General features: G+C 40.2%; 4 protein-coding genes across 7 annotated transcripts; 2 read left to right on the forward strand and 2 right to left on the reverse strand.

The window, feature by feature from the left end:
- Positions 1-3876: 3876 nt before the first annotated feature.
- On the reverse strand, positions 3877-4776 carry LOC133718838 (agamous-like MADS-box protein AGL80). The gene has a single exon (XM_062145713.1). It carries the CDS (start codon positions 4642-4644, stop codon positions 4096-4098), a length of 549 nt encoding a protein of 182 aa, XP_062001697.1. The 5' UTR covers positions 4645-4776; the 3' UTR covers positions 3877-4095.
- Positions 4777-6392: 1616 nt separating this feature from the next.
- LOC133715061 (uncharacterized) lies at positions 6393-9972 on the reverse strand. Of its 3 annotated transcripts, none has more exons than XM_062141375.1 (9): positions 9619-9972; positions 9424-9525; positions 8913-9134; positions 8668-8726; positions 8480-8577; positions 8248-8360; positions 8020-8082; positions 7119-7195; positions 6393-6621 (listed from the first exon to the last, which is right to left on the reverse strand). In XM_062141375.1, exons 1-9 carry the CDS (start codon positions 9931-9933, stop codon positions 6510-6512), a joined length of 1161 nt encoding a protein of 386 aa, XP_061997359.1. In that variant the 5' UTR covers positions 9934-9972; the 3' UTR covers positions 6393-6509. The 3 variants fall into 3 exon arrangements, with proteins under 3 accessions (XP_061997359.1, XP_061997361.1, XP_061997360.1); XM_062141377.1 differs by having other exon boundaries at positions 6393-6628; XM_062141376.1 differs by having other exon boundaries at positions 6393-6628; positions 7087-7195.
- An 819-nt stretch (positions 9973-10791) lies between these two features.
- On the forward strand, positions 10792-14060 carry LOC133715428 (transcription termination factor MTEF18, mitochondrial). Of its 2 annotated transcripts, XM_062141915.1 has the most exons (3): positions 10792-12838; positions 13267-13451; positions 13590-14058. In XM_062141915.1, exon 1 carries the CDS (start codon positions 10823-10825, stop codon positions 12491-12493), a length of 1671 nt encoding a protein of 556 aa, XP_061997899.1. In that variant the 5' UTR covers positions 10792-10822; the 3' UTR covers positions 12494-12838; positions 13267-13451; positions 13590-14058. The 2 variants fall into 2 exon arrangements, with proteins under 2 accessions (XP_061997899.1, XP_061997898.1); XM_062141914.1 differs by having other exon boundaries at positions 10792-13451; positions 13590-14060.
- A 504-nt stretch (positions 14061-14564) lies between these two features.
- Positions 14565-15308, forward strand: LOC133714089 (proteasome subunit beta type-4). The gene has a single exon (XM_062140163.1). The coding sequence runs from the start codon at positions 14565-14567 to the stop codon at positions 15306-15308; it is 744 nt and encodes a 247-aa protein (XP_061996147.1).
- The last annotated feature ends 10662 nt before the right edge of the window (positions 15309-25970 follow it).

The following is a 25970-nucleotide window of genomic DNA, read 5'->3' on the forward strand; positions in this document are numbered from 1 at the left end:
AGCTTCATCTAAGCATGCTTGTAAATTCTCATAACTAGCTCGAAGTCAGAAAACAAGCACAAAGGGTCGAAAACTACCTCACAAGGTTTGGATTTTTGCTCAATCTGAGTTGAACCGATTTCCACGTAAATCGATCCAAACAAACACCATAGATCGACTCAGACGACCCCCACGAAGCCAAGGAAGGAAACTTGAAGCCGTGCCGTCGCCGGAGCTGCGTTTTCCGGTCGGGTCGAAAAACCTCAATCTGCACCGCCTTGCTGCACCGTACACGGTGGATATCGCAGCTAGAGAACACCACAGTTACGACTAGACGGAGGAGGCGAACCTGCTGACCAAGTTTCACGCCCAGAGACCGCCGCAGTTCGCCGGAAAAGCCGGGTCGGGTCGCCGGGTTCGGGTCGGGTCAGACGGAAAACTTTGATTCTGAAGGAGTCGACCGAGAGAGAAAAGAGAGAGAAAAGATGGTTTCCGGAAATGGAAAGTGGAATTATGAAAATAATTTCTGATTTTCCTCTATTTATACTAAAATGGAAACTTCTTCCGCTAGTCGTAACTTTCTCATACGAACTCCGATTCTCGCGTTCCACATGTCCACGAACTCGTATTAACGCGCTCTACAACTTTCGTGAAGGAAGTTTTCGGAGAATCCCAAGATATAAAAAGTCAAACTTCACACGACCCCCTAAACTGTGAAATTCGAATATTTATACATACGAAAACCATTCCACCTCACATACAACTTACGAATAAAGCACAATACCAAATATTCGTACAATTGGTCCATTATTAACTACTAAAATTAAATAACAGAAAATCCAGGTCATCACACCCTGCTTTCACTATCACCGAGAATACAGAATCTTGACCCATAGAGAGGAACTCAATCTTAGTGAAGAGCAGAAGACCTTAGCCATCGACAACTTGATCAACATGAACACTCAAGGTTAGTACTATTCTTCTCTACATAGTTCACGTAAGCATGTTTTTGTATCTATAGACTTTGTGATTGTGATCCTTGTCTGTTTGTATTGATCTTGCAATAATAACTCATCGCATTTACACCCTCACAAGGGGCTTCCCCAGGGAATTTGGGTCATTGTTCCCATAATAATTCAAAGCTCACGGGTCATTGTGCCTGAGCTTTCACAATCATCATCCAAGTTACATACTCACCACTTCTATTTTCTTAAACCAAATATTACTAGCTTTTGATTTTCAAGCTCAAAGAAGCAATGAAGTTATTGCATGTAAGTTTGAAATCTGAAAACATAGCATGCAAAAATTTCATTGGACAAAAAAGCAAGACAAGCACTACCATCAAGGATCTTAAACAAAACAGTCTCTCTTTTCTCGGTATCAAAAAAGATAAAACATGCAGTACCAAGTGAGTAATCAATGCATTCAAAACAAAGAAGGCTGTTGGTTGAGTTTAACAAACCATTTTATCAAATTTCCTTTTAAGTGAAACAAAAACCCAGTAGCTTGAAACCGATTTTCGCCTACCTGAAGTTTATCAGGTGGTTTTTGTAGTATCATGGGGCTTAGTAGCTTGCTCCAAATTGATCCCCTCCTTTTGCTTATCTAAAACAAAGATAACCCATTAAGTCTCAAACCAAACACAGATCCTAAGAAACTCCCTACTACTTAGCTTAAGCTAATTAGGGACTTTTATCATACACTTCGTGGGTAGAGTTTAAAAACTAAAATGCATGGTGAGATTCTTGCTATAATAGCAGCCCCTCCACAGTCTGAGAGAAAAAAAAAAAAAAAAAAAAAGACTAATTAGAGAAGCAATGCAACTCAAATACTAAAATATTTGAGTTCCAAATTTTTGAATCGACATGCAAAAGATGCCGCTATAATAGAAACATTACCTCGAATACTGAAGGATGAAGGCGGGAACTGTTAGTCCCTTCAAAAACCATGAGTAGTAAAAACACCCATTAATAACAATAGCTCAAAGGATTCTGAGGTCTAAGGAAAGAAACATTGTTTTTTTTTTTTTAAGGTTCAGCACTCAGTAAAGCTTAAGCTTCCAAAAAACTTCAAAAAACTCGAGACCTCCAAAAAACTCGGACGGCTTGGGTCTAGGGTTTGCGACTTCCTCCTCGCCCGGCGACGCTCATGGTCGGCGTCGGTCTGCCTCGTCGTTAATGGGTTGCTGCCGGACGGGAGTTCGATCACTATTTTCCTGAAAATCTTGTGGGATGTGGCTTTGGCTTGCGGTCTGACGATGAGCACCGGACGAAATCTAGAGCACGGTGGGCGGCGGTGAGGCGCGGGTCAGCTTCGTCGGGCACCTCTAGGATCGGCGACATGATGGCGAGGTGCTGGATCGGAATCTTGGGAGGCTGGATTTGAAGCGGCGACTCAATTGGGCTTCGACGTGGGCGAGGTGGGGAGTTCGGTGGGAACTTGAGGCGGCGAGGTCTGGCTTTGGATCGGTGGTGCGGTTCGGCGTTGGATTGAGGCGGCGAAGTCTGGCGCGAGGTAGCGGCGGTGGACGACTAGTGTGGCTGGAAATTGTCTTTGGGCTCGGGTTGGGCCATTCTTGTTGGGCCTGAGTCGGGTCTTCTCTTGGGCTGTTGGGCTGCTAGTTTTGGGTTGGGTGTTGATCTAGGCCCTCTTATTTAATTTAGTCATTTTGATTACAATAATTCCTTACTTTGTTAGGGAGCTATGCTTCTAGTTTTTTAGTGAGCGTCATCGAGTCTAGTTTACTCGGCCTATTTACTATGTAGTAGTTAATAGTCTATAGGTTTCCTTTCGGAGCATGGAACCGTCAAATGATTGGACCTAATCTATGTATCACTGTGCTACTACCACAAACTCTTTATCTACCCCTTGACGGTAGAGGGAGGATATGTAATGGCCCTTTCTGGCTTTCGATGAATGATAATCGCCCTATTTGGGTTTGTTCAAAAAAAAAAAAAAAAAAAAAAAAAAAAAGCTTAAGCTTAAGCTTCCATAGTCTGCTATAAAGCTTATATGTTTTTTTTTTTCTCCACTGAAGAGAAAATTATGAGGAGGACTAATGGAGTAAGTGTTCTCCTTTTACTGAAGTGGGCACATGCACTAGCACATAGAATACTAAAAAAAATAACTCGAAAATCTTGGGTATTACAGTTCATAATCGTGATTTACAATTAGGAACTTGAACGATTCAGATTTGACAGATTTAGCTTGTCTGGTGATTTGATCTAGTTTGGTACCTTAAAACGATCCTCAATTTGACTGAAAATTTGCAGAAATGATCTACTCATAGGTACCTAAAACTGAACGGTTAAGATCACAATATGTGACCGAAAAGTTGTTCTAATAAGCGATTCCTTAAAATGACCAAATTAAATTTTTAACCTTGAACTTTACACAGAAAATCATGTCAGTCCCTAATGTTTTAATTTCATCAGTGACACCCTTATGCTTACCAATTTGATCAGTCTAGTCCAATCCATCAATTTTGACCGTTAAGTACTGAGTGGCTCAAGTAGGAGTCACCTGTTTTTATGACGTGATGACTTGGGGTTGAATATTGACAACTGGATCTCAAAATAAAGCCAAACCCAACCACCACGTTTGTCAACCGGATCCAAATTGTCATTTCAAGTCATCACAACGTCTTAAAAATTGTGGGTTATATTTGAGCTACTTCAGCACTTAACGGTCAAAATTGACGGAATTGACGGAGTGATCAAATTTATAAGCATATGGGTGTTGCTGATGAAATTCAAACATTAGGGACTGACATGATTTTTGGTGTAAAGTTTAGGGTAGTAACCTAAAAATTTAATCCGTGTGTGTGTGTGTTTTGAATCCTTCAATGTTTAAAGAAAATTTTTATTTGAATATCAATCATAAGATTGAAGATGAAGAAATTTTCAATGTTCTATTTAATACTTTTATTAATGATTTATTACATAAACTCAAGTAAGAGCTAGAAATGACACTGTGATCTAAAGAGAAATCACCAAGAAGGAAACTAACACCACATTAATTTCTTAGGGGACAACATCATTATGATGAGGATCCTCAAATGGGAGAACTTCATCTGCATCACATCCCATATTTTGGTGTGGTTTGGGTTCACCATGTTCACATGCCATGGATTCCATCGCATGCATTATTGTGCAACTTGGACATTTTGGTTTCATTTTCGATCACCTCCTCACCGAGATTCTCTATTCTGCTATCAATCTCATCCAATTTCTGGTTGATAAGCTGCTCAAGATCACCCATATCTATCAGATTCAGATTCTGGAATTGGGGAATTCCTGTAGTGAGACTTTGGAACATGGTATGTCTCAATTCCTTCTCATGATTTTGCTTTCTTAGTTTCTTCAATTGCTCATTCGTTTTAGATATCATCCCCCTCAGAAAGCTTTCTTGGTTCAACATCTTTTGGCTCTTCTCTATCATAGGCATGTTCTTGAATTTCTCAAGAACATTTTTGACTCTAGATGGAGAAGGCCAAACCTCAGGTTGAGAATCAAATGGGCTGTAAATAACAGCACATGCATCAACTCCACAGAGAGTGCTCAATTCGCTCAACTTCTTCATCATACCCTTTTTCCTTTTCTTGAATGTAGTTTTCCTTGCTGAATTGTTGGTGATGTAGGCCATTCTCACTTTCTTTCTAGCCATGGATAGACCTCACCAAATAAAATGAAAACAATGGATCTAAGATGGTTTACTTTCCTTGACACCACCTGGTATATATACAAAGGGTTAAAGCCAAGATAGGCAAGTTGGTGAGGGGGTTATCAATTAAAACATATCCAACATATTCAATCTTTAATGGAATCTTTGTTGTCTAATTTATTGTGAATAAATGAGAATTTCACAATAATGGTAATTATAAAGGAGTAATTGATAAGATAACATGCAATTTGTGGCTGGTAAGACTCTATTAGCAAAACCAAAGTTGTAACATGATTTATTTTATAAAGTTTACCGATGTGAATTCATTGGATTCTTATTTCTTATTAATATGAATTTTTGTTAAATTGGAAATGCTATATATCTTTAATTTTATTGGAAAATCTGTGGGACCATAATTCTACCAATCTCATCTGTAACCATTAAGGAGAGAAAATGACCGAAAAAAACCCTTCATAAAGTCGACTTTGGCCCAAGGCCAGCCCACGGTAGATGGGCACCATGATCACATAAACAGTTATCTGTAAATTAGTAATAGCTAAGCCCAATGAACATATTTAACTTTTTCAAAGACCATACGAATGAGGGGGTGCTTATGGATGAGATTAATGGAATAATTCATGTGCTGTGCGCCTGTGATAGCTATAAGAGAGAAAACATTTCTAGTAAGGAGAGAAGATGAAAAACATAGGTGATGCGTTTAAATATCTACGTATTTTATTCGGGAAGATACTGAACTTTACTTATTCTTAAACGATTAAGCGCATTACTAATCCATGTTAGGTTACTTCATAGGAAACTATGTAATTTAAAAAAAAAAAATAGTAAACAATTTGGGAGAGAGTCCATTTAGGAAGCACTAAGCATAGGCTAAAGCTTTCCCTGAGTCTTTGTCACCGCCATCCACATCACATAATCGCCTAACCTCAACAATCATCACATTAAAGTTTAGAGGTAACAGGCAATCCATTTGCGGCCAAACACAGCCATAACCACGTCGCACTACTGCTCTTATCATGTTCTGAAGCAAACATTCAGTATCCATTTAACCTCCACCCTCTGTAGTGAAGCACAGGGGATGAAAACAGTCACCGTCTGTCAAAAGAGTTCGTAGCAAAATCACTCATTTATATGTTCCTAATTTAAGATTACAAATCCACCACTGATGTCTTCTAGAAAATCACCGTAGCACCCACATATTATCGGAGCCACCATACCGGATTTTCCCAAGAGCGAAATAAATTTGAAGTCTATGGCAATAGCCACACCCTCAATTTATTATTTTCAAGGAATATTACAAATTTTGTTGATGCCTAAAGGTGGTACCTAAATAACTCATACCTCATATCCCTACAGCACTCATAAAAATAACAGTGACCGGAGCCTGAAGTTGATCTCAAATGAGTGCTCAGAAATTTTCGAAAAATATTAGAAACTTAAAATATATCAAAACTTCAATTAAAATCAGGGATATATTGTTAATATCTTAACTGCAGATTTTTGATATCTCTGATGTCATCTTAACAATAATATCTCTATTGGTAAACTGCCCCGAGCCAATTTACCAAGGAAGTAAAATTGCTCTATTATACAACCTGACTTCCAAATCAAGGTTAGATTTCAAAACTCACACATCAAATGACCAAATTCTTTTGAAGTCATAAACAAATCCGTACACGAAAACTATCTCAAAAGCCTTATGAAGTTGCAGATAATTCTCTGGATCGTGCATGTAAACCTTCACTATCTCCAATTATCTTCCAAAGTCCAAACACAACAACCATTACAAACAATTGCAGTATATAGCCAAATTTTAAAAGACTCCGGCACATCAACTGCAATGCTCACATTTATAAATACACTAATGAAGCACTAAAGTCAACAGTTAAAGTGGTCTGAATTTTCTTTGGTGCTGAATGTCGAAACGGTGGTACAAAATCCGAATACTCCGCTTCACCTTTACTGTTACCTGCGGTTAGAACATCTAATTAGCTTAAAAGTGGGACAAGAATTGAGGAATATATTGCGCACACAAAAACAAAACAAAATGGAAAAAAGAAGGTGAAGCTTTATCCTATGCTAATTATACTTTTAACAATGATACCGCACAAACTTGCTCCATTAAGTAAATCAAATAGTAATGAATGACTTGCAAATCAAAAGAGCAAGAGAAAAATTTGGTACGATGGCTATAAAAACTATCCCAGAAAAAGCTTTTCCAATATTGTACCCTCTGTTAAATATTTAACAGCATATGTGATACACTTAAAGCATCTACGGTTTGTAGTTAAATGGTCCCACTTATAGTTGTTAGTTCTACAAGTACACATGTTGTAAGATACTTGCTTTTGGAAAATCAACTTGTGAGGATAAAAAACTGAGATTACTCTTCTTAAATCATGTTACATGCCAGGACTAATAACAAACCAAGTCGGACAGCATTAATGCAGGAAGATTACGCTGTCTGTTGAGCACCAGCTTGTTGTATCAACTGGGAGTAGATGTACTCATCAACCCGCTGCTTTGCCAATGCCACCTGGTAACCAAACAAAGATCTCATGAAAATGAGAACCTTAATGTCCAAAAGATTCATAAATTATAAAAGGAAATTAAGCACAATATGCTTGTTTCGAGAATATGCAATATGTTATTTTAAGATACCGGTTTTATTTCAATAAATAGCTGTGCTTTGTAATGTAGTTCTAGTAAATTTCAAAATATTGTTCAACTTCTCGAGTTCCATTGATATGTAAAAGGTTAATGGACAAAACTACGAATATTATCTATTCATATACTCTAGTATGCCGATCAACTAAAAAAGCACCAAACTAAAACGCAAGGACTCTCATCAAAACAACTCAGAGCAGCTCCAACAGACTACCTATTCGAGTTCCTTAGCAATTTAGGGATGTTGAGAAAACCATGCTCCAACAAACTTTCACGTTACCATTTTAGTGGTAACTAAAATTCAACATTTTAATGGGAAGGGTGGCTTCCTATTCTATTTTATAAATTCAACATTCCATTTTGAGGTTGTTCTTTAAAAAATTTCAAGTATATGCAATCTATTAAACCATTTCCTACTTGCTAGAATAGAAAGCATTACTTGCGTGGTCACTTAATAACTGGGCTCGCTAGAGTAGTATTTAGTTAAGTTGGCCAAACTTAAACTGAAAAATGAGGTGCATCAATTGAGATGCTCATTGAACAGTTACACTTTAGAATGTAACTATGTACTGAAACTGTCGCAAAACTAGCCTTGAATGTCTATATCACTACCAATTGTGTGCGTGTGTGTTTTTTTTTTTTTTTTTTTCAAGGCTTAAATTGACAAATGAACACAGCAAAAGATAGATATACCTGCTGAGGATTACCACAAAACTGAATTTGCCTATGCTTTTGTTCACCTTTCCCACCATAAACCTACAAAACATAAACCCTCAGTATTCGGAAGAAAACCCAAAACATTCATAGGAAAACCAGAAGATTGAGAGGTTCAGATGCAAATAATGGCATATAGTTGTGGCAAGATCTAACTAGGAGTTAAACCGCAGACTACGATTAATAAAGCTTAAAGAATCAGGCCACCTTGATCATTGCACCAGACTCATTTCTGATCCTTGAAATGTTGGAGCCGCATCTACCAATCAACCCACCAACCATTGTTTCCGATATCAACATCTCGAAAGTTATATATTCAGCTGCAAGATTGGTTGTCCTAAAGATGATGTGGTTATAAGACAAAATTAAAACTTGATAGAGCCGCAAAATGTGGCATTCGTAATATTAATTTTTTCTTATATGGATAAGACTGAATAACCTGAAGTTGGGTCCATGTATGGTTGAACTTGAGGTGGCCTAATTGCTGTATAGTTATAGGCGGGACTGATACAAATCACTTGCCGAGGCGGGTTTTCTCTAAGAAAAGAAAGGAAAAACAACATTGAGTCGCCAAAACTAAACATGATCAAGAACAGTTTGGGACAAAAAACGAATTCAACGTAAAACCTTAGTTGACAACCAATCTCCTCCAGACCTTTCTGAACAGCAGGGACATCACCTGATATCTGAATTTGACAAGAAAGTCAATTATCAGCAAGTCTAATAGCTAACAGAATATTTGAAACAGAACCGAACTACAGGTTCTGCAAGATATAGTAAGCCAAGTCATTAATAGTACCAACTGTATGAAATTACAAAGAGGACATAGACCCATCGCCCTTCTAGTTTCAACTTTCAAGATACTAACTGACCTGTATCACTCGATCGGATTCATGGGCAGAAGCACACAAAGGCAACTGGCTTGGAGCAAGGATTGTGATTGTGGCCCCAGAGGAGTTCCTCAGTTTCTCAATATTCTGACCAGACATCCCAATTAAAGAACCTGCTTGGGAACCAGCAATCAAAAGTCTTATCGTATTCGCAGCCACATGTCCCGCACCAACTTTTGCCGCATCAGCACTATTCTCATCATCCTATTAACAATATCCATTCAAGTATCAGTCATCTCATCGAAGCATTCACAGACTCAAAAACACTCCAATCATTTAGAGAACTTCAGAAACAAATGGCACACATATTCTAGCACTTAGTACTTGTCACAAAAGCATGACAACCTCTAACTAATGATTTGAACCATCATATGCAATAGCAGGTTGTTTGCAGCTTTCTGTAGTATAAAATCATTCAGCTTTAATGTTCGAAAATTACTATGAGGCAACTCATTTTACCAACTTAGAAACCAAAACTGAGATAGCTCATCACCTTAAGAATTAAGCCAGCTATTTGCTGCAGCGCATTCTCGGCATCAGTAGTATCTTCATCACCATCCTTTGAGCTTATTATAATCACACGCTCCTCGTGCCTCTGCCAGGAGAAGGAAAAAAAAAAAAATTCGATCACAAAAACAGAGAAAATAGTTTGAATTGAAATAAGAAAGGTGAGAGAGTTAGATGATACAGCTATGGCGTCGGCGATTTTGATGGTGGCCTTGGAGTCTTCACGAATCTTCTGGATTCGGCAGCCTTCTTTGCCGATGACCTTGCCGATCTGTCTGGACGGGACCACGACTCTGAAGATGACGTCTTGGGCCTTGGCCCGGCGCTTTGGGGCTGGGTCCAGGGGTTCCGGCCCGATTTGCATCGGCGGAAAATCGTCGTCGCGGCGGCGCTTCATGGAGGGCAGGTGCGCGGGTTGGGAGGCGGGTATGGGTATGAAGGTGGGTGGCATTTGGATTTGTTGGGGATATATGTGCATTTGGCCGGGCTCCGCCATTAGCTTAATAGCGCTACTGTTTGGGTTTAGTTTTGGTTCATCAAATAAAATTATAAGGACCCCGGGAGGGGTTTTGTAATACCCTCAAAATTACTTTTTTTTTTTTTTTAATGCCAAAAATTACTTGTTTTTAGTTCATTGGTTTGGAGTCGAAAATTGATTTAATTATGCGACTTAAATTATCGAAATTTAAATTAATTAAATTGAATTGAATCATTGAAATTTACATGAATGGAACTAAATTGACCTGTCAAGTTCAATATAACGTTTTAATGAAATTTCTTAAAACAAATTGATACCAAAATGATTTAATCAAAGAGCAATAAAGTTCAATTTTCAACATTGAAAATCAAATAAAAGAAACTGAACTGAACTCATTTGGTAAATAGTTTTTTTAACCAAGAACAACTATTTAGAGAGGAATTTTCAGTATAGTCGTTGGACCTATTAATAATATGAAAACACTAGGATTACATAATACGAAATATTTTGAGTTTCATTGCCATTGTGGAGCTAGCACTCCAGCCATCTTTTTTTTTTTTTTTGAAATCTGTCAATTATTTAACTGATCAGCGAAATTACACGTAACGACTCACCGAATAGGATTGTCAGAAAGAGTCATTACTTAAGCAATTCAACATTTTTAACAAACAATCAAGCACATCCAAAAATACCCTACATACCTACATAAAACTCAAATGTGCGTAGATATTGTAGGTACTCTTGCGATACTTTCATACTTCGTATGTGTCTTTTTTTTTTTTTTTTTTTTTAAGTTTGATATATTTTCTGATCGAGTATTTACCCTTAATCCACCTTCATTTGTTTGCATATGTTTACACTCATGACCCCATAAAACCCAAACTTTTCAGATAAAGCCCCCTGAACCATGTCCCTCCCCAAATCCCTCTTCACCCTCCTCTCTCACCACTTCTCCACTGCCGCCAAAACCACCACAAACCTCCCAAAAGTCCCCAATGTCCCCACCAAGTACAAGTCCGAAGCCATCAACCAAGCCCAGAAAGTCCTCACTGACTACCTCCACACCACCAGGTCCCTACCCTACACCTACGCCGAGCACATCAGCAAGAACGCCCTCTTCTCCCTCTCCAATCTCGTCAAGAAGGTCCCCTACTCCGTCCCCAACTTCCCCAGAAGCTTCCAGAGGTTCCTCAGGTACCACCCCATCAACGAATTTGAGTTTTTCTTTGAAAGCATTGGCATAGACTACCCCCAAGTCTGTGAGTTTTTACCCACCAATAAGTTTTTCTTTTCGGAAGACGAGACTGTTTTGGATGCTGCTTGTGTGCTTAGCGGTTTCGGGTTTCCGTGGAAAATGTTGGGGAAGTTGTATAGGGAGGAGCATTGTATTTTTAGAGAGAGTTCAGAGGAGTTGAAAGCTAGGCTTTGTGGGTTTAAGGAGTATGGGTGGAGTAATCTTTCGGTTGTGGGGATGTGCTTGGCTTTCCCTCGGTTGTTGCGCGTCGGCGGGGAATTGGGTGGTGAGGTTGTCGCATTGTTGGATGATTTGAAGAGGGTTTTTGTGGAGTTTGATATTGGAAATTGTGTCGAGGGAAATGTGGATACTTGGTATGAGGTTTGTAGGATGGTGAGGGTGTTTTATGATTTGGGTATCGAAAAAGGGAAGGTTGGGGAGTTGTTGGGTGGGAAGAAAGATATTTTTCTTCAACACCCGGAAGAGGTGTTGGTTCGGAAAGCTAACTACTTCTGTAGATTAGGTGTTAGGAAGGAGGATGTAGGTTTATTGCTTCTTCAAAGACCGGAAGTTTTGAATCTTGAACTGGAAAAAACGGTGATATCAACTTTGGGATTGTTGAAACATTTAGGATTGAATGAGAATGAATTGAAGGAAGTGAGTCAAAAATATCCTTATGCAATGGGAAGAAATAAAATGGTCAACGTACCTCATTTGATGAGGGCTTTGGATCTTCATGAGTGGTTCTTCACTAGGATTAAGAATGAACATCAATTGTTAGCTAATTATGTACTCAGTGATTCTGATGAAGAACACATGAAGAAAGAATTTAGTAATGGATTGGAGCAGTTCCAATCTTGTAAAACTCCTCTTCATGCAATGAAGAAATTGAATTTCATGCATGGCATCGGCTTTGGAGAGAACCCTTTGACTCTGAAGGTCTTGGCCCGCATACATGGCAGAAGCAGTGAGTTACAAAAGCGGTTTGATATCCTTCTTAATGCAGGGCTTGAATTCTCACAGCTTTGTTTGATTATAAGCACAGCACCAAAAATCCTGAATCAGAACCCAGAATATCTTGAAGAGAAAGTAAACTTTCTCTGTGGTGAAATGAAATCCTCGTTGGAGTACCTCAATGTTTTTCCAGCATTTTTGTGTTTTGATTTGGAGAACCGGATTAAGCCTAGATACAGATTTTATGCATGGCTTAAAGAGAAGGGTTTGCATCCTGAAAGTTATTCCTTTGCAACCATGATTGCTACCAGTGAAAAGAGATTTGTAGCACAGGCCTTTACAATCCACCCAGCTGCTCCAAAACATTGGTTTGAGTGTTTCCTCATATAGAATTTTCATTGAGGTTTGCTTGGATACATTGCTTGTAGTAAAGATAACCTATGTATTACATGATTGTTACCTTTGGATTTGGAATTCCAGAATGGTAATAATGACGATATCATCAGGATTCTGCCAAGAGCCCAAGAGTTTAACCTACTGTAATTGGCCCATCGTCAGAGTCTCAGAGACTTGTAGTTTTTCATCTGATCTTCATATGACGGTAGCATCACTCGGTTTCAGGTTCTCAGCCACAGTGATCATGGTTGATTTTGTTATTATCGTAATCCTTCAATGCTTACAAGTTACAACCTTAATGTAAAGCAAGTGAACTGATATTGACCCACATCACTGAAAGTAAGTTCTGATTTGAGCTTTGTATACAAATTATTATAGCAAACTGATTCTTGATACTGGTTTTTCTATCTACAAATCATCTCTCTTTGCATACGTATGTATTTCATGGTTTGTTATCAAGAACAATGTTCTGCAACCTCGATTTAGTCCTTGCTTCAAGTCAACGAGAGGTAGGTGCATATATGCAAACCCTGTCTTCAAGCGCCAACCAAATGTTATTCAATTCAGTGTGACACTTGAAAGTGATTGCATATCATTGTAGAGAAGTATCGTTTGTTCTGCAGCATATGACTCCAGTGTTGTATTACTGCTGACAGCATATGCAGACTTCTTTATTCATTCCAAGAAGTTGCAAAAGGGTTTTTATTGTTATGTTTTCGATTCTCATGTTTTGAATTTGGTATATTTTGTTTGCAATGTCTTCTCAGCACCAGCCACCCCACCAGTTGAAGGGTGATTGGGTGAAGCTTTTCTTGAACACCTTTCTGTCATTATAACTGGAACAGGGCTACTCTTGTTGAGATCAGCCTCCATGCGAGTGGTTCATGCGAGCCCCAGATGTAAACAGAAGCATGTTCTTGTATTGTCTAAGCTTATGGCTGTCATGATCAAGGTCCTTGCTCAACTTGTTCTTTCTATTAGACTGCTCTCCTTGTTCGTTAGTTATGGTTGGTTCTTTGAAAATACAGTATCCTTCTTTAATATTATATTTAAACGATAGTAACCAGTTGACGATATGGTTTCCTTGCAGTGTCTTCTCAGCACCAGCCACCAGTTAATGACAATAGAGGACCTATTCTGAATGGGAAATTTAGTCCATTGCAGTGTGGGGAGGCCTTCCTGTTGTCAGAACCTTGAAACCGGTCTGCATTTCATGCTGGACCAGGTTTCAAAGAGCTCCGTTACTTGATTTCCAAGTTGTTTACACGGAAGTTGGAACTTGGGAGCTTTCAAGTACCAGTCTATCATTAAATTAACAAAGCTTCTCATTAGGTTTTTGAGGATGCTGTGACATAGTTGTATCCTCCAATGGCTAGCAGGCTTCCTCCAATATCACTGACTGGTTAATTTTCCTATTGAAATAACTAGTGTGTTTATTTTTATGGTCAATCATTTATTGCCAATGTTCTCGACTCTTATTCAGGAAAAGCGGACTAGTTCTCTATATAAAAAAGGCTTCCACTATTGGAAGGTCTAATCTTGGACATTCCGCTTGAACTCGAGGAACTAGAACTATCGGCAGTCACTGGACTCACTGCCAGTGTTTTTTTTTTTTTTTTTTCCAATGAGAAGTCAAATTTTGTTGAAACATACTCGATATGGAATTACAGATGATAGTACAAGTATCAAAATAAACGCTCAATTTTCGGCGAGGAGATACTTCAAACTATTGAGCACAGCCCTAATCAAACGTGTAGTGTTTTTATTTTGGCTTTTATCTATGGAATTTAGGGCTCGACACACCATGTTCCTCAAAAAAAATCAACGAGACTACTTTCAGTTCCAACTCTAACTAGGACTATCAAATCTAATATGATTATTAACGGGTCTCACTAGGAGAAACCAATTCCTACGTTCCCATCCGGCTAAGAATTTCTTGTGTAAACCGGAGTCTGAGACTACACCTACCAAACACAGAGGATTAGTCTCTATATATATGTACCTTCAAAAGAAGCTGTAGACCATATACTATTCTCTCATCACTGACAAATCTTGCGAATGAAAAATGAACTCAATGGACTCGAACCAGGCGAAATCCAGCCTACTGTGTTCCCCAGAAGCCTCTCAGTCTCAGAGAACACCGAACCCTTACGTGACTGGCACGTCTGTTGTGGCTCTCAAATACAAAGATGGAGTTTTGATGGCTGCTGATATGGGAGGTTCCTATGGATCGACCCTCCGATACAAGAGCATCGAACGAATGAAGCCTATTGGAAAGCATTCTCTTCTTGGCGCAAGTGGAGAAATCAGTGATTTCCAGGAGCTGCTACGTTATCTTGACGAGCTCACCCAACAGGACAGCATGTGTGACGATGGAAACTCTTTGGGACCTAAAGAGATCCACAGCTACTTGACCCGTGTGATGTACAACAGGCGTAACAAGTTTGATCCGCTGTGGAACTCGCTTGTGCTTGGTGGAGTGAAGAACGGTAAGACATACCTCGGAATCGTTACTATGATAGGTTTGAACTTTGAGGACAATCATGTCGCTACCGGATTTGGAAACCACCTTGCAAGGCCTATTCTTCGTGATGAATGGCGCAAGGACTTGAGTTTCGAAGAAGGTGTTAGGCTTCTGGAGAAATGCATGCGTGTCCTTTTGTATCGTGATAGGTCTGCTGTCAACAAGCTTCAGATAGCTAACATCACTAAAGAAGGTGTAACAATCTCTCAGCCCTACTCCTTGAAGACTTCCTGGAATTTCTTTGCTTTCCAAAATCCAACAGCAGGTGCTCAAGGATCATGGTAACTGGATAGTTCTTTTTCGATCCTTACCATCAGAACAAGAAACAACCATGTTATGTAGTCTAGTTTTATTAGGTTTTATATTGCTACTTGAATAATATTTACTTTTGAAATTATTTCTCTGTATTGCCAATACCTACAAGATGAAGAAAGATTATAGAATTGTGATCATTTGAAAAAAAAAAAAAAAAAAAAACAACTATAAGAGCCAGGTTAAACATTTATATATATGTTTCATGTTGGATTAAATTTGTGAAACTCGTTAAACCGAGACCACAGTTTTCTGGCTTGTTGGCCTTTGGAAAATCATTTCAGCAATAGTTCATATATATATATTGCAATCTTTTATTTATTAAAAAGGAATTCCATTAACTTGATCAAGAGGATAATAACAGAGTAAAAGGATCTACTTCCCTAGCCTACTACAAAAACATTTAGAAAACTCTCCAATTAAACTCTCCAACTACATCAATAATCCAGGATGAACCAATGTCCTGGCAAATCCATTAACTCTATGTAAAGCCGAACGTACGAGCCATGTTATGAGCTACTCAACATTTCATAATGCATGTTATTCATGTGACATCTAAAGGCGTGATGTACATGTTTTTGTTTTAAGAGAAAAAAAGTTTTTTAATTCATAACGTAATAATAACTACAAAAATTATTTTCATTATTTCATTAATCAACGCATGAAATTAAAGAGAGTACTCGTGCGTTCCCAATTTGTTTTCCACACACCAAATTTCATATTTCTACATACATTAAAAAAAATTGTTTATAATAGTATACTTTAGTTTCCTCCAATATCTCAATTGTAAGATGCTAAAATATTTGTGTAAACTTGATCTTGTTTACCATATGTGATCTGATAATGACCTGATGTGTAATCCGCTAAAATAAGTGTAAGATGCTAATAATGAGCTGAATTTTCTAAGTTCTTACAGATTATCGCATGTATATTGCAAAACATTGTTATCATATATATCAAAACAAACTACCTGAAGTGTTCAAGAATGTAATAAGCAGTCTCCAGAGAAGGGACATTTACGAAGAAATGTAATCTCTCATTAACAAGAGAGATCTCAACTCTCTAAAACTAGGAACGCGCCCCACGCGCAGCGAAAAAGAGAACAGGTTTCATCTTGACAGTGAACTCTCTCCCGGCCGAACGCCGCAGGCGATCCCGGCGCTGCGCTCCGGTCCGGGAGGGGATGGTGGCTCAGGCTAGTGGCGTGGATCTAAGGCAGGGCTGCGGCCCAGGGTTGGTGGATCCGTGCTCGATCTTAGACCGGGCAGATCGATCTCGATCTGCTCTTCTGGGATCGGGGGCGAGAGAAGGGGGGAGGCCGCGTGGTCATATCCAGTGGCGGGTTCTGGCGTCTCCACTGCTTCGGGGATCGGGGAGGTGGATGAGAGCTAGCTCTCATGGCAGAGTCTATCTGGGAGAGGCTCTGTTCCTTTCTTCCGGGTTCCAGGGTGGTCGGCGAAATGGCGCGGTGGTGGTGCGGTGCAGGGCTACGGCGCGGCGATGCAGGGCTACGGGGCGGCGATGTGGGGCTATGGCGCAGCGGCGTGGTGTCGGCGGCGTGCACTGCCAACCGGTTTTGTGTGCCACAGCGCCTTGGGAAGAGTGGTGGTTAGGCCGAGCATCTGTTTCTGGGCCTTGCCGGTGGTTTGTTGTTCCTAGTTGCTTAGTATTTAGTAATTTCTTTGTGCTCGTTGTTTTATTGTTAACAAGATTATATCCTCTTGGATGGAATTGGTCACTATGGATTCCGGATTTGCTTCATTCTACACCACCCCTAAACGATCTAACGCCCGTTGGCGGTTTATTCGTTCCTCAAAAGCGTGTGGCTCGATTGCTCCGGCAAACACACACTGCTAAGTTACTCGGTGTTTCATGGGCGTTCTTGAGTCCTATGTGTGTCCCAACCAGTGTTGAAGGAGGCAAGATGGTGCTATGGCGGCTATTTCTCTTCCAGCAAGGGTATGGAATCGGCGGCAATAGGGTTCTGAGAAGGGAGATGTCTTCCTCTTGGGGCCTGATAGCTATTTCTGTAGGGTTTTCTTATTTCAATGTTTGCTGGGCCTGTGTGCCTCATTTGCTGGGCCTATGTGCCTCTTTATCTGGGCCTATGTGCCTCTTTATCTGGGGTCTTATGTACCTCTTGTATTTTGTTATCTGGGGTCTTTTGTGCCTCTTTATTTGGAGTCTTATGTACCTCTTGTATTTTGCTTGATCCTTTGGATCTTCTAATACAATCATTGACCAAAAAAAAAAAACAGAGATCTCACTAAGAACAAAAATTTACTCTTACCTTAGATGATGTCATGATGAAGCCCTCTTTTACTTGCATCTCCTAGACAAAAATTCATAAGGAATGCTGGTATCCATCTTCTCTCTCCTATTCAAACTCTGCCTACCACTCAGGTGGCCTCCTCCTCTATTGGAACTCTTGACAAAGGTAAATCCGTGATGGTTTTTGATGATGATCTGATTGTGGATGCATGCCAAGATGGAATCTCTGGCTGTTGCTACGGATCAGCCCCAACTCTGTTCCCCACCTTGGGCCCATCGGGAGATATCAATATGGGACACACCCAATTTATCTTTGACACCCAATCAGACACATAACCCTATCCAAACACAATATGCCCCACTTCATTTGTCTTCCACTACCCACCTTCAAAACCCGACCCTTCCTGACTTTTCAACCTTACCCATCATCACACCCAGTGCACAAGTGGCTCCCAACCCAACACATACACAACCCATTACTATACCACCTGCATCACCACAAAATGACACCTCCATCACTGGGATTGCATCCTTTCTTGACCAACTTCGCCTAAAGCGTATAGCTGATGACATCCCAAATGAATCTGATCGGAAGAGTAAGAAATCAAAGCTCAGATCTTTATCCTCTTTCGATCCGGAGTTTTCTATGGCCTTTGCTTCGGATCTTCACCAAACCAGTTTTACTTTTGCTGGTTTCTTGCTGGATGATTCGAGTCCTAGTAGATCTGTTGCTGCTCGGAAGACTAGAGGACGGGGAAGAAGCCGTGGTACCAGAGGTGGAGGTCGCGGTGGGCGCCGAAAAGTGTCTTGTGCAGCTTCGGCAACTAATTCTGTGAGGGAAGCATCGCAGTCTAAAAGGGAAGCCCTCCTAAGAGAAACCCTTGCAACTACTGAAGGTCTTTCTGCGGTACAACTCATTTTAGCAGAGAACTCTCACCTTACTCGTGCACCTCTGGATCTCAACTCATCAACCCACCACTCTTCAAGCCACATCACACCGTTTCCAAACTCTGATCTTCATGGATCACTCCTCATCCAAACTTCGGATCAGAACATCCTTCTGGCTGGAGGCTCTCAGGAAATTGTGCTGCCTCCCCCTCCCCTCTTGGCTCTGGAAGCTGCTCCTTTGCCTCCTTCTGAAAGCCCCCAAGCTGATCTTGTCCCTCAGACGGATCAAGGCACCGGTGACTGGCCTGATGCAGTCACGGGTCCCCCACGAGGCTCCTATCCTGGAATTGTCAGGGCCTAGGGGCGGACCTGACTGGAAAAACAATTCGACGTTTGGTGAAACGTCATAACCCCTCTATGCTTTTTCTTATGGAGACTTGGCAGCAGGAACCGGTGCTTAACCTTTGGAAGAATAATCTTCGGTTTGATCACATGTTTGTAATCAATCCAAATGCCAATGGTGGCGGTGGCCTTGCTCTTTTCTGGGACAATACTGTCCATGTTTCCAGTGTTTTCGGCACGGTTAATTATATTAATACATCTGTTTGTTTTGTTTCGGAAGCTTTTCATTGTAAGATATCATGGTTGTATGGGAATCCCCATGTTAATCAAAAAAATGCTTTCTGGCGTTCCTGTTACACCTCTTTTCATTCAATCTCTTCCCCATGGCTGTGTTTGGGTGACTTTAATGAGATTCTGTGGCTTCATGAAAAATGGGGAGGCCTTGCTCAACCTAGATGGAGAATGCAGCTCTTTCAGGATTTTCTTGCTCACTGCCAACTTTCTGATCTCCTTTTTCACGGACCGGATTTTACCTGGTTTTGCAAACAACACGGCCATGTTGTAATCAAGGAAAGATTGGACAGGGCTTTGGTTAATAACTCGTGGATTGCAAATCAATGTCGTTCCCAACTCTTCCACCTCCCTCTCCTTGGGTCGGATCATCGTCCCATCTTGCTGGACACCAGCCCTACTGAAATTAAGGCTCCACATCTATTTCGGTTCGAACAATTATGGACCAAGCATCCTACTAGTTTTGACATTGTCAGGTCAAATTGGCAGACTGACTCTGATGCTCCCAATCAACACTGGATGACCAACCTTCATCACTGTAAGTCTGCCCTCACTCTCTGGGCGAAGAACACCTTCCCAAATTTTGGTAATCAGGTCATTCTGAGCCAAAACAGAATCGAAGATTTACTTGACCTGGAAAATTGTGAGGTTCAGGCTGAAATTTCCTCTATCACTGCACAAATTACATCCTATTGGTCTCTGGAAGAGGAATATTGGAAACAAAGATCCCGTATCTCTTGGTTGGCCAGCGGGGACCTTAACACTCACTTCTTTCATCAGTCCACTTTGATGCATCGAAGACGCAATAAGGTCTTGCGCATTGATGACGGCAATGGTATTTGGCTCACACGGGAAACTGATATTGTAGCACACATGAACAACTTCTTTCGTGACATGTATCAAGTAGGTCCTACTGATCACTTGCACACTGTTATCAGCTTTGTTGACCCAGTGGTCACGGTGGAATGAATTTGGCTTTGTTGGCAGATATTACTATTGAGGAAGTCAGAGACGCTGTTTTTGACTTGGGAGCTTAAGGCCCCTGGTCCTGATGGGTTCTCAGGCACGTTTTATCAATCATATTGGGATATAGTGAAGCATCTTGTTTTTGACGCTACATCTACATCCTTCTCTACTTCTACTGTTCTGGAAAGTTTCAATAGTACTTTCATTGCTTTAATACCAAAGGTGGAAGTCCCTCAGTTTGCATCTCAGTTCAGACCAATCGCTCTTTGCAACTTTGCCTACAAGATTCTTGCCAAGAATATCTCCAACCGTCTTAAGCTCTTCATGCCGACTCTCATCTCTGACAACCAATCTGCTTTCATTCCTGGACGCCAAATACAGGACAACATCTTGGTTGCTCACGAACTCTTTCACCATTTAAAGCTCCTCAAATCAACCAATTGTACGGGTGAATTTGCTCTCAAATTGGACATGAATAAAGCTTATGATCGTGTTGATTGGAATTTCCTACAACAAGTTCTCCTCAAAATGGGATTTCACCCAACTTGGGTCCGTATGGTTATGGCTTGTGTTACATCTGTTTCGTACTCTCTTCTGATCAATGGTTCACCGGGCAGGCGGTTCAAACCGACAAGGGGGTTAAGGCAGGGAGACCCCCTCTCTCCTTTCCTCTTTTTATTTGTCAATGATGTTTTGTCTTCTATGATCAGGAAAATTTGTGATGCCAACTTACTGGATGCGGTTAAGTTGAACCCTGACGGGCCTTTGGTTAGTCATTTATTCTTTGCTGATGATTCGATCTTTTTTCTCAAGGCCACTCTTTGCAATTGTGAAGCATTGTCGGATACTCTACACCATTATTGTAGTGCATCAGGCCAATCCATCAACTTGGAAAAATCTTCACTCTTCTTCAGCCCAAATACAACTCCTGAGATTGTACACCTACTCAGTGCTATCATGGGAATTCGTACGGTTCTGAATCCGGGCTCGTATCTGGGCCTTCCGACCATTTGGGGAAGATCCAAAGTTTCAGCTCTTACTTATGTTAAAGATAATTTATCCAAAAACATTTTGGGTTGGAACAACGCACATCTTTCACAAGCTGGGAAAGAAATTTTGATCAAATCTGTGGCCATGGCGGTTCTGGCTTACCCGATGTCAGTGTTCAAGTTTCCCAACACACTATGGAACAAGATCAATTCTGTTCTGGCGAACGTTTGGTGGGGTAGTTCCTCCTCCTCGGGAATCCATTGGAAAAACTGGGGTTCTCTGTCACTCCCGAAATCCGAAGGGGGGATGGGATTCCGTGGTTTAGCTGATTTCAACCTTGCTCTCTTGGCCAAACAGGGTTGGCGTATTCTCTCCAATCCGAATGCTTTGTGGGTGTCTGTGCTTAAGAGCCACTATTTTCCCCGGTGCTCATTTCTTGAAGCTACACGGGGATCCTCCCCCTCCTGGGCCTGGTCTAGCATCCTTGCAGGCCGTGAATTACTATGTGCGGGTTCTATTTGGCAGATTGGCTCGGGCCATAATATTGATTTCTGGCGGGATAACTGGATACAGAGGTACCCTTCTTTTAACCTTCTCTCTCACATGCCTACTGATGCACCATTTGTCTCAGTTCATCAGGTTATTGACAGACGGAATGATTCATGGAATCTGGGTTCTTTAACAAACAATCTGCCGACTGCAGCAATTGTTGCAATCAGGGCAACCCCTTTTGGCTCCCTCAACGATATTGACAAACTGATTTGGTCAGCTACTACTACGGGAGCTTATTCTGTTAAATCTGGATACAGGCTCAAAATATCGACTCAAATCCCACTTCGCTCCTTACATCCTTTTCACTCCCATTCCATTAATGGTTTGGAAATGGCTGTGGGCGGTTAGGGCCACTCCCAGAATCAAGCATTTCCTTTGGCGGGCTATTTCAAATGCTTTGGCAACAAATGATAACCGTCACCGGAGGCATCTATCTCCTTCCCCTATGTGCCCTATCTGTGATGCACATCCGGAAACCATTGAACATGTCTTATTTCTTTGCCCGTGGGCGACTAGGGCTTGGTTTTCGCACCCTCTTTCCTACAGAATTGATCTTCAAGCTATTACATCCTTGGATAGATGGATCCTTGCTCTGTTTGGTGATCATCTTGCTGTTCAGGATGCCCAGTTCACAACACATGTGGTTTATCTGCTATGGTACATTTGGAAGCAACGATGTCGCACTGTTTTCAACCACACCTCACTGGATCCAATTGCTGTTGCATCAAGGGCTTTTACTGCCTCGCAGGAGTTTCTCATGATTCCCCGCGCCCTAAATCATATGACTCCATCAAGACCCCCGTCAGAGACATCCCATGTTGCTGGTTGGGTTGCTCCGGCCCGGGGAGCGCTGAAAATCAATACTGATGCGGCTTGGGATCCAGTGTCCCTTGTTTGTGGTTTGGCGGCTATTCTTCGAGATTCTGCATGGACCTTAATTGGCGGCTCCTCTCAAAGAATGCTAGCCTCCTCCTCTATGGCTGCTGAAGCTCTGGCTATCAACCTTGGCCTCAGTTTAGCCTCCTCTCTCTCTCTTTCTTCTTTTCAGCTGGAATCCGACTCTCTGGTTCTGATTTCAGCCTTTAAAAACCCCCACTCGGCGGTGGATTGGTCGGCTTCACAGATTGTATCTCGCACTCGTGTTAATGCCTATCAGTTTGCTCGTGTTAACTGGCTTTGGACCAGTAGGAATGCAAATGCTGCTGCAGACTGTGTGGCAGCTTTGGCATCTCGCAGGGTGTGTCCGGCGGATTGGGTCTCCAACCCTCCTACCTCCCTCATGCGAATTCTGCTCTTCGACGCGGCTGGCCCTCCTCCATAGCTTGGACTATGTTTCACTGCTAGCTTTTCTTTTTTCTTCTTTTTCAGTCTGTTGCTTTCTTTCCTTGGAGCCGTTCTGGGCCTTTGTCTGCTTTGTACCACCAAAAAAAAAGAGGTGGATCTATTTTGACAGCTAGTTAGAGATAAACATGAACTACTCAAGTAAAATCAAGGTGATATTTACCATGTGCTTAAATCAAAGCATTGAAACTGTTAAACTATCCAATACACAAAAGCTTAACTAGGTCTGATCTGAGAATGGTCAAGAAACAGTAAAATCAAGTTGATATATATAATATGTAACATAAGTGAATATAATCTAGAAAATTAACTTAATATTGTTTCATGGTTAAAATTCTAAAGTCAGATTAAGAACATCTTTCACCGTTATATGCTTGAGTTGGACTAGATTTTGATTAATCTTAGTGATGTTCATATGTTACACTTTCCAAACCCCAAGAATTAATACAACAAACATTGATCGTTACTGACCAGCATGAAGTGAGACTTCTAAGTCTTATGTGTCTAATTTTGGGGTATTTTTATGTTTCTAAATTGGGGATTTAAATTCAAATTTTGTTAAGGAAAACAACTACTTAACAATTTTAAAGGAACAATATGCACTGAATAAATTTTTATAGCAATGTCCCCTCTACTGGTTTGCATTCTTTGTCATGACGATACATACTTTAATTGCCTCCAATAACTCCACGGTTTACAGTAAGCAGAAATTTCAAAATATACACTTTGTTGATGAAGAACTGCAGAATATTAATATAAATTACTGTTTCATTTAAACTGACAATTTATAGTACATGAAACTTATCACTTTAACTATGTATATATTGAATTTTCAATCCCAAAATAATGAATTTGTACTATTACAACACATCTTGAACATGTATATGATCTTGCAAACAATGTGAACAGTCATGCATACCTTATATCCTCTCTTTCAGTAGGATTTCTATGCATTGAGTCATGTCGGTCATGAAAATTTCTTAACTATATACTTATTTTACTTCAATAAACGGAAAATAAAATGAAAGGAGAAATATGAAACATGTGATCCTCACCCTAGCTAGCCTTAATTCTTGGTTAATGATGCTACAAGCAAATAAGTAAACTCATTTCAAATGAGAGAGGTGAGAGAGGAGAAATAGAAAATGTGAACCACTCCTCCTTGAATGGTTTTTCATATTTGTAATTTGCCCATGGGAGTACTTTCAGTAATCAAATGTTTCTTAATAAGTAAACAACTTAAGGAGAGTCAACTTAATTTTTAGTATTGCCATTACAAAGTAAAGATAATGACTTTTTTCTTCCCAATCTGTTCTTGATCTCCTTATTGTTTTTGTCTCTAACATAATGACTTTGTATTGCCATTACAAAGTAAAGATAATTCATTCTCTCCAACATCTCCTGGTTAGAGTACCTCTAAGTGTCAACTATCTTGCTGAGGGCGGATATCTCTTTGTTACAATTGCAGGTGGCTTGTTTTTGTTGTGGAACAGACTAAGAATTTATGTAGCAAACTGACACATAGGGATTGAGCCATTGAGAGAATTCCCCATTCGTCTAGCGGAGGCAAGTGCATTTGAGGTTCAAAAGTCCTTTCAAGTGTTCAAGGCTGTGTTTGGGAAAACTTATAAGCAGCTTAAATTTAAAGCAATAGACAACGCGTTTGGCAAAACTGTTTTTTTTTTTTTTTTTTTTTTTTTTTTGAAAGCCAGAGCTATTTTAGAATCAGAATCAGAAACCCACTCAACCAATGATCGAGGGATAGACATATATCATTAATACCATGCAAAATATCTCCACCAAGGAGGGATAAGCACTGAACCTAACACTGCCTTCAGCTCTCATAGTATGGTATCCTGGAAGGTCGAACACAGGCAAATTAACATTGTGATTTACGATCCAATTCAGATCGTCATTGTGATCTACAACAAAATCATTCTTTAAAAAGACATTTCACATTACAAAGATTGCATGGATTACACAGCATATGAGACCAAGTGGACTCCAAAATCAATTTATATAACAGCAACAATTCACAGCCTGAAATCTAACTTGGAAGGACCATAGCCGTATCCTTGAGCAGACACAAATTTGATAGGAGACTGTAATATAAATTAAACTTACTATTTTATAACTCACATTTGTTGGAATAAAGTGGACTTAACATTATCTAAAAGCATTAAGTAAATGGAACAATTGATTTAGCTAAATAAATAACAAGAAATATGTAGCTGTAATTCTAATACCAGTCACCCATCGAGATGTATATCTCTTGATGGGAGTAGGACTCTCATTGTTAAAACCTGATTAACATAAAGAATTGTGATAAAGCTTAAGTCTCCTATCTGATAAACATGAAGTAAAACTAGGACTCCTTATGGGATGAGTCCGGGATGAGGTTTTGGCCAATATATAAGGAGAAGAAAGTCCCTATGTTCAACACTGCCTTTTGCATACATTCTCAGTCCCATTTTGAAGCATAAAGTGTTGAAGCATAGAAGCCTTTCTTCCATTGTGCAGCTGCTTGTTTCTAATCTAAGAAGATGTCTGTGTCACGCCCCGAATTTTGAATAATAAATTCAAATCCGAAACATGAATAATTACAATTACAAAATCCAAATCTCGAAACTTCGAGTTCATTATTACAATTCACTCTCACAAGCAATATTGTAAAGCTCAAATGAGCATAACACACCTCACAACTTACAATTGCTGTAAAACTCTAACAATTGCTCTAACCGCACGATCACCGTCCTGGTTCTCCTGTCCTGTAGGATTACCCGCTACACAATTTGAATAGTGTACCGGGAGTTGCAACAACACAAAACCCGGTAAGCTTTTGACAGCTAGTATGAGTAAACAAGAAAGAACTGTTGATTTATTAAATTACAAGACCACCACAAACCCACGTTACTTTCTCACTCTCATATATATATATATAGACACTTATGAGTTACTCTCAATTTAGCTCATAAGATTTCCCAACATTTGACA

This window comes from Rosa rugosa, chromosome 6 (assembly GCF_958449725.1).
Source record: "Rosa rugosa chromosome 6, drRosRugo1.1, whole genome shotgun sequence".
Taxonomy (NCBI): Eukaryota; Viridiplantae; Streptophyta; class Magnoliopsida; order Rosales; family Rosaceae; genus Rosa; species Rosa rugosa.

Coding starts and splice junctions, on each gene's coding strand:
- LOC133718838 (XM_062145713.1), bottom strand. CDS start 4,644: ATGGCTAGAAAGAAAGTGAGAATGGCCTACATCACCAACAATTCAGCA.
- LOC133715061 (XM_062141375.1), bottom strand. CDS start 9,933: ATGGCGGAGCCCGGCCAAATGCACATATATCCCCAACAAATCCAAATG. Junction 8,083..8,247: donor AGTCTGGTGCAATGATCAAG/GTGGCCTGATTC, acceptor TATGTTTTGTAG/GTTTATGGTGGGAAAGGTGA. Junction 6,622..7,118: donor GCTGGTGCTCAACAGACAGC/GTAATCTTCCTG, acceptor CGCAGGTAACAG/TAAAGGTGAAGCGGAGTATT.
- LOC133715428 (XM_062141914.1), top strand. CDS start 10,823: ATGTCCCTCCCCAAATCCCTCTTCACCCTCCTCTCTCACCACTTCTCC.
- LOC133714089 (XM_062140163.1), top strand. CDS start 14,565: ATGAACTCAATGGACTCGAACCAGGCGAAATCCAGCCTACTGTGTTCC.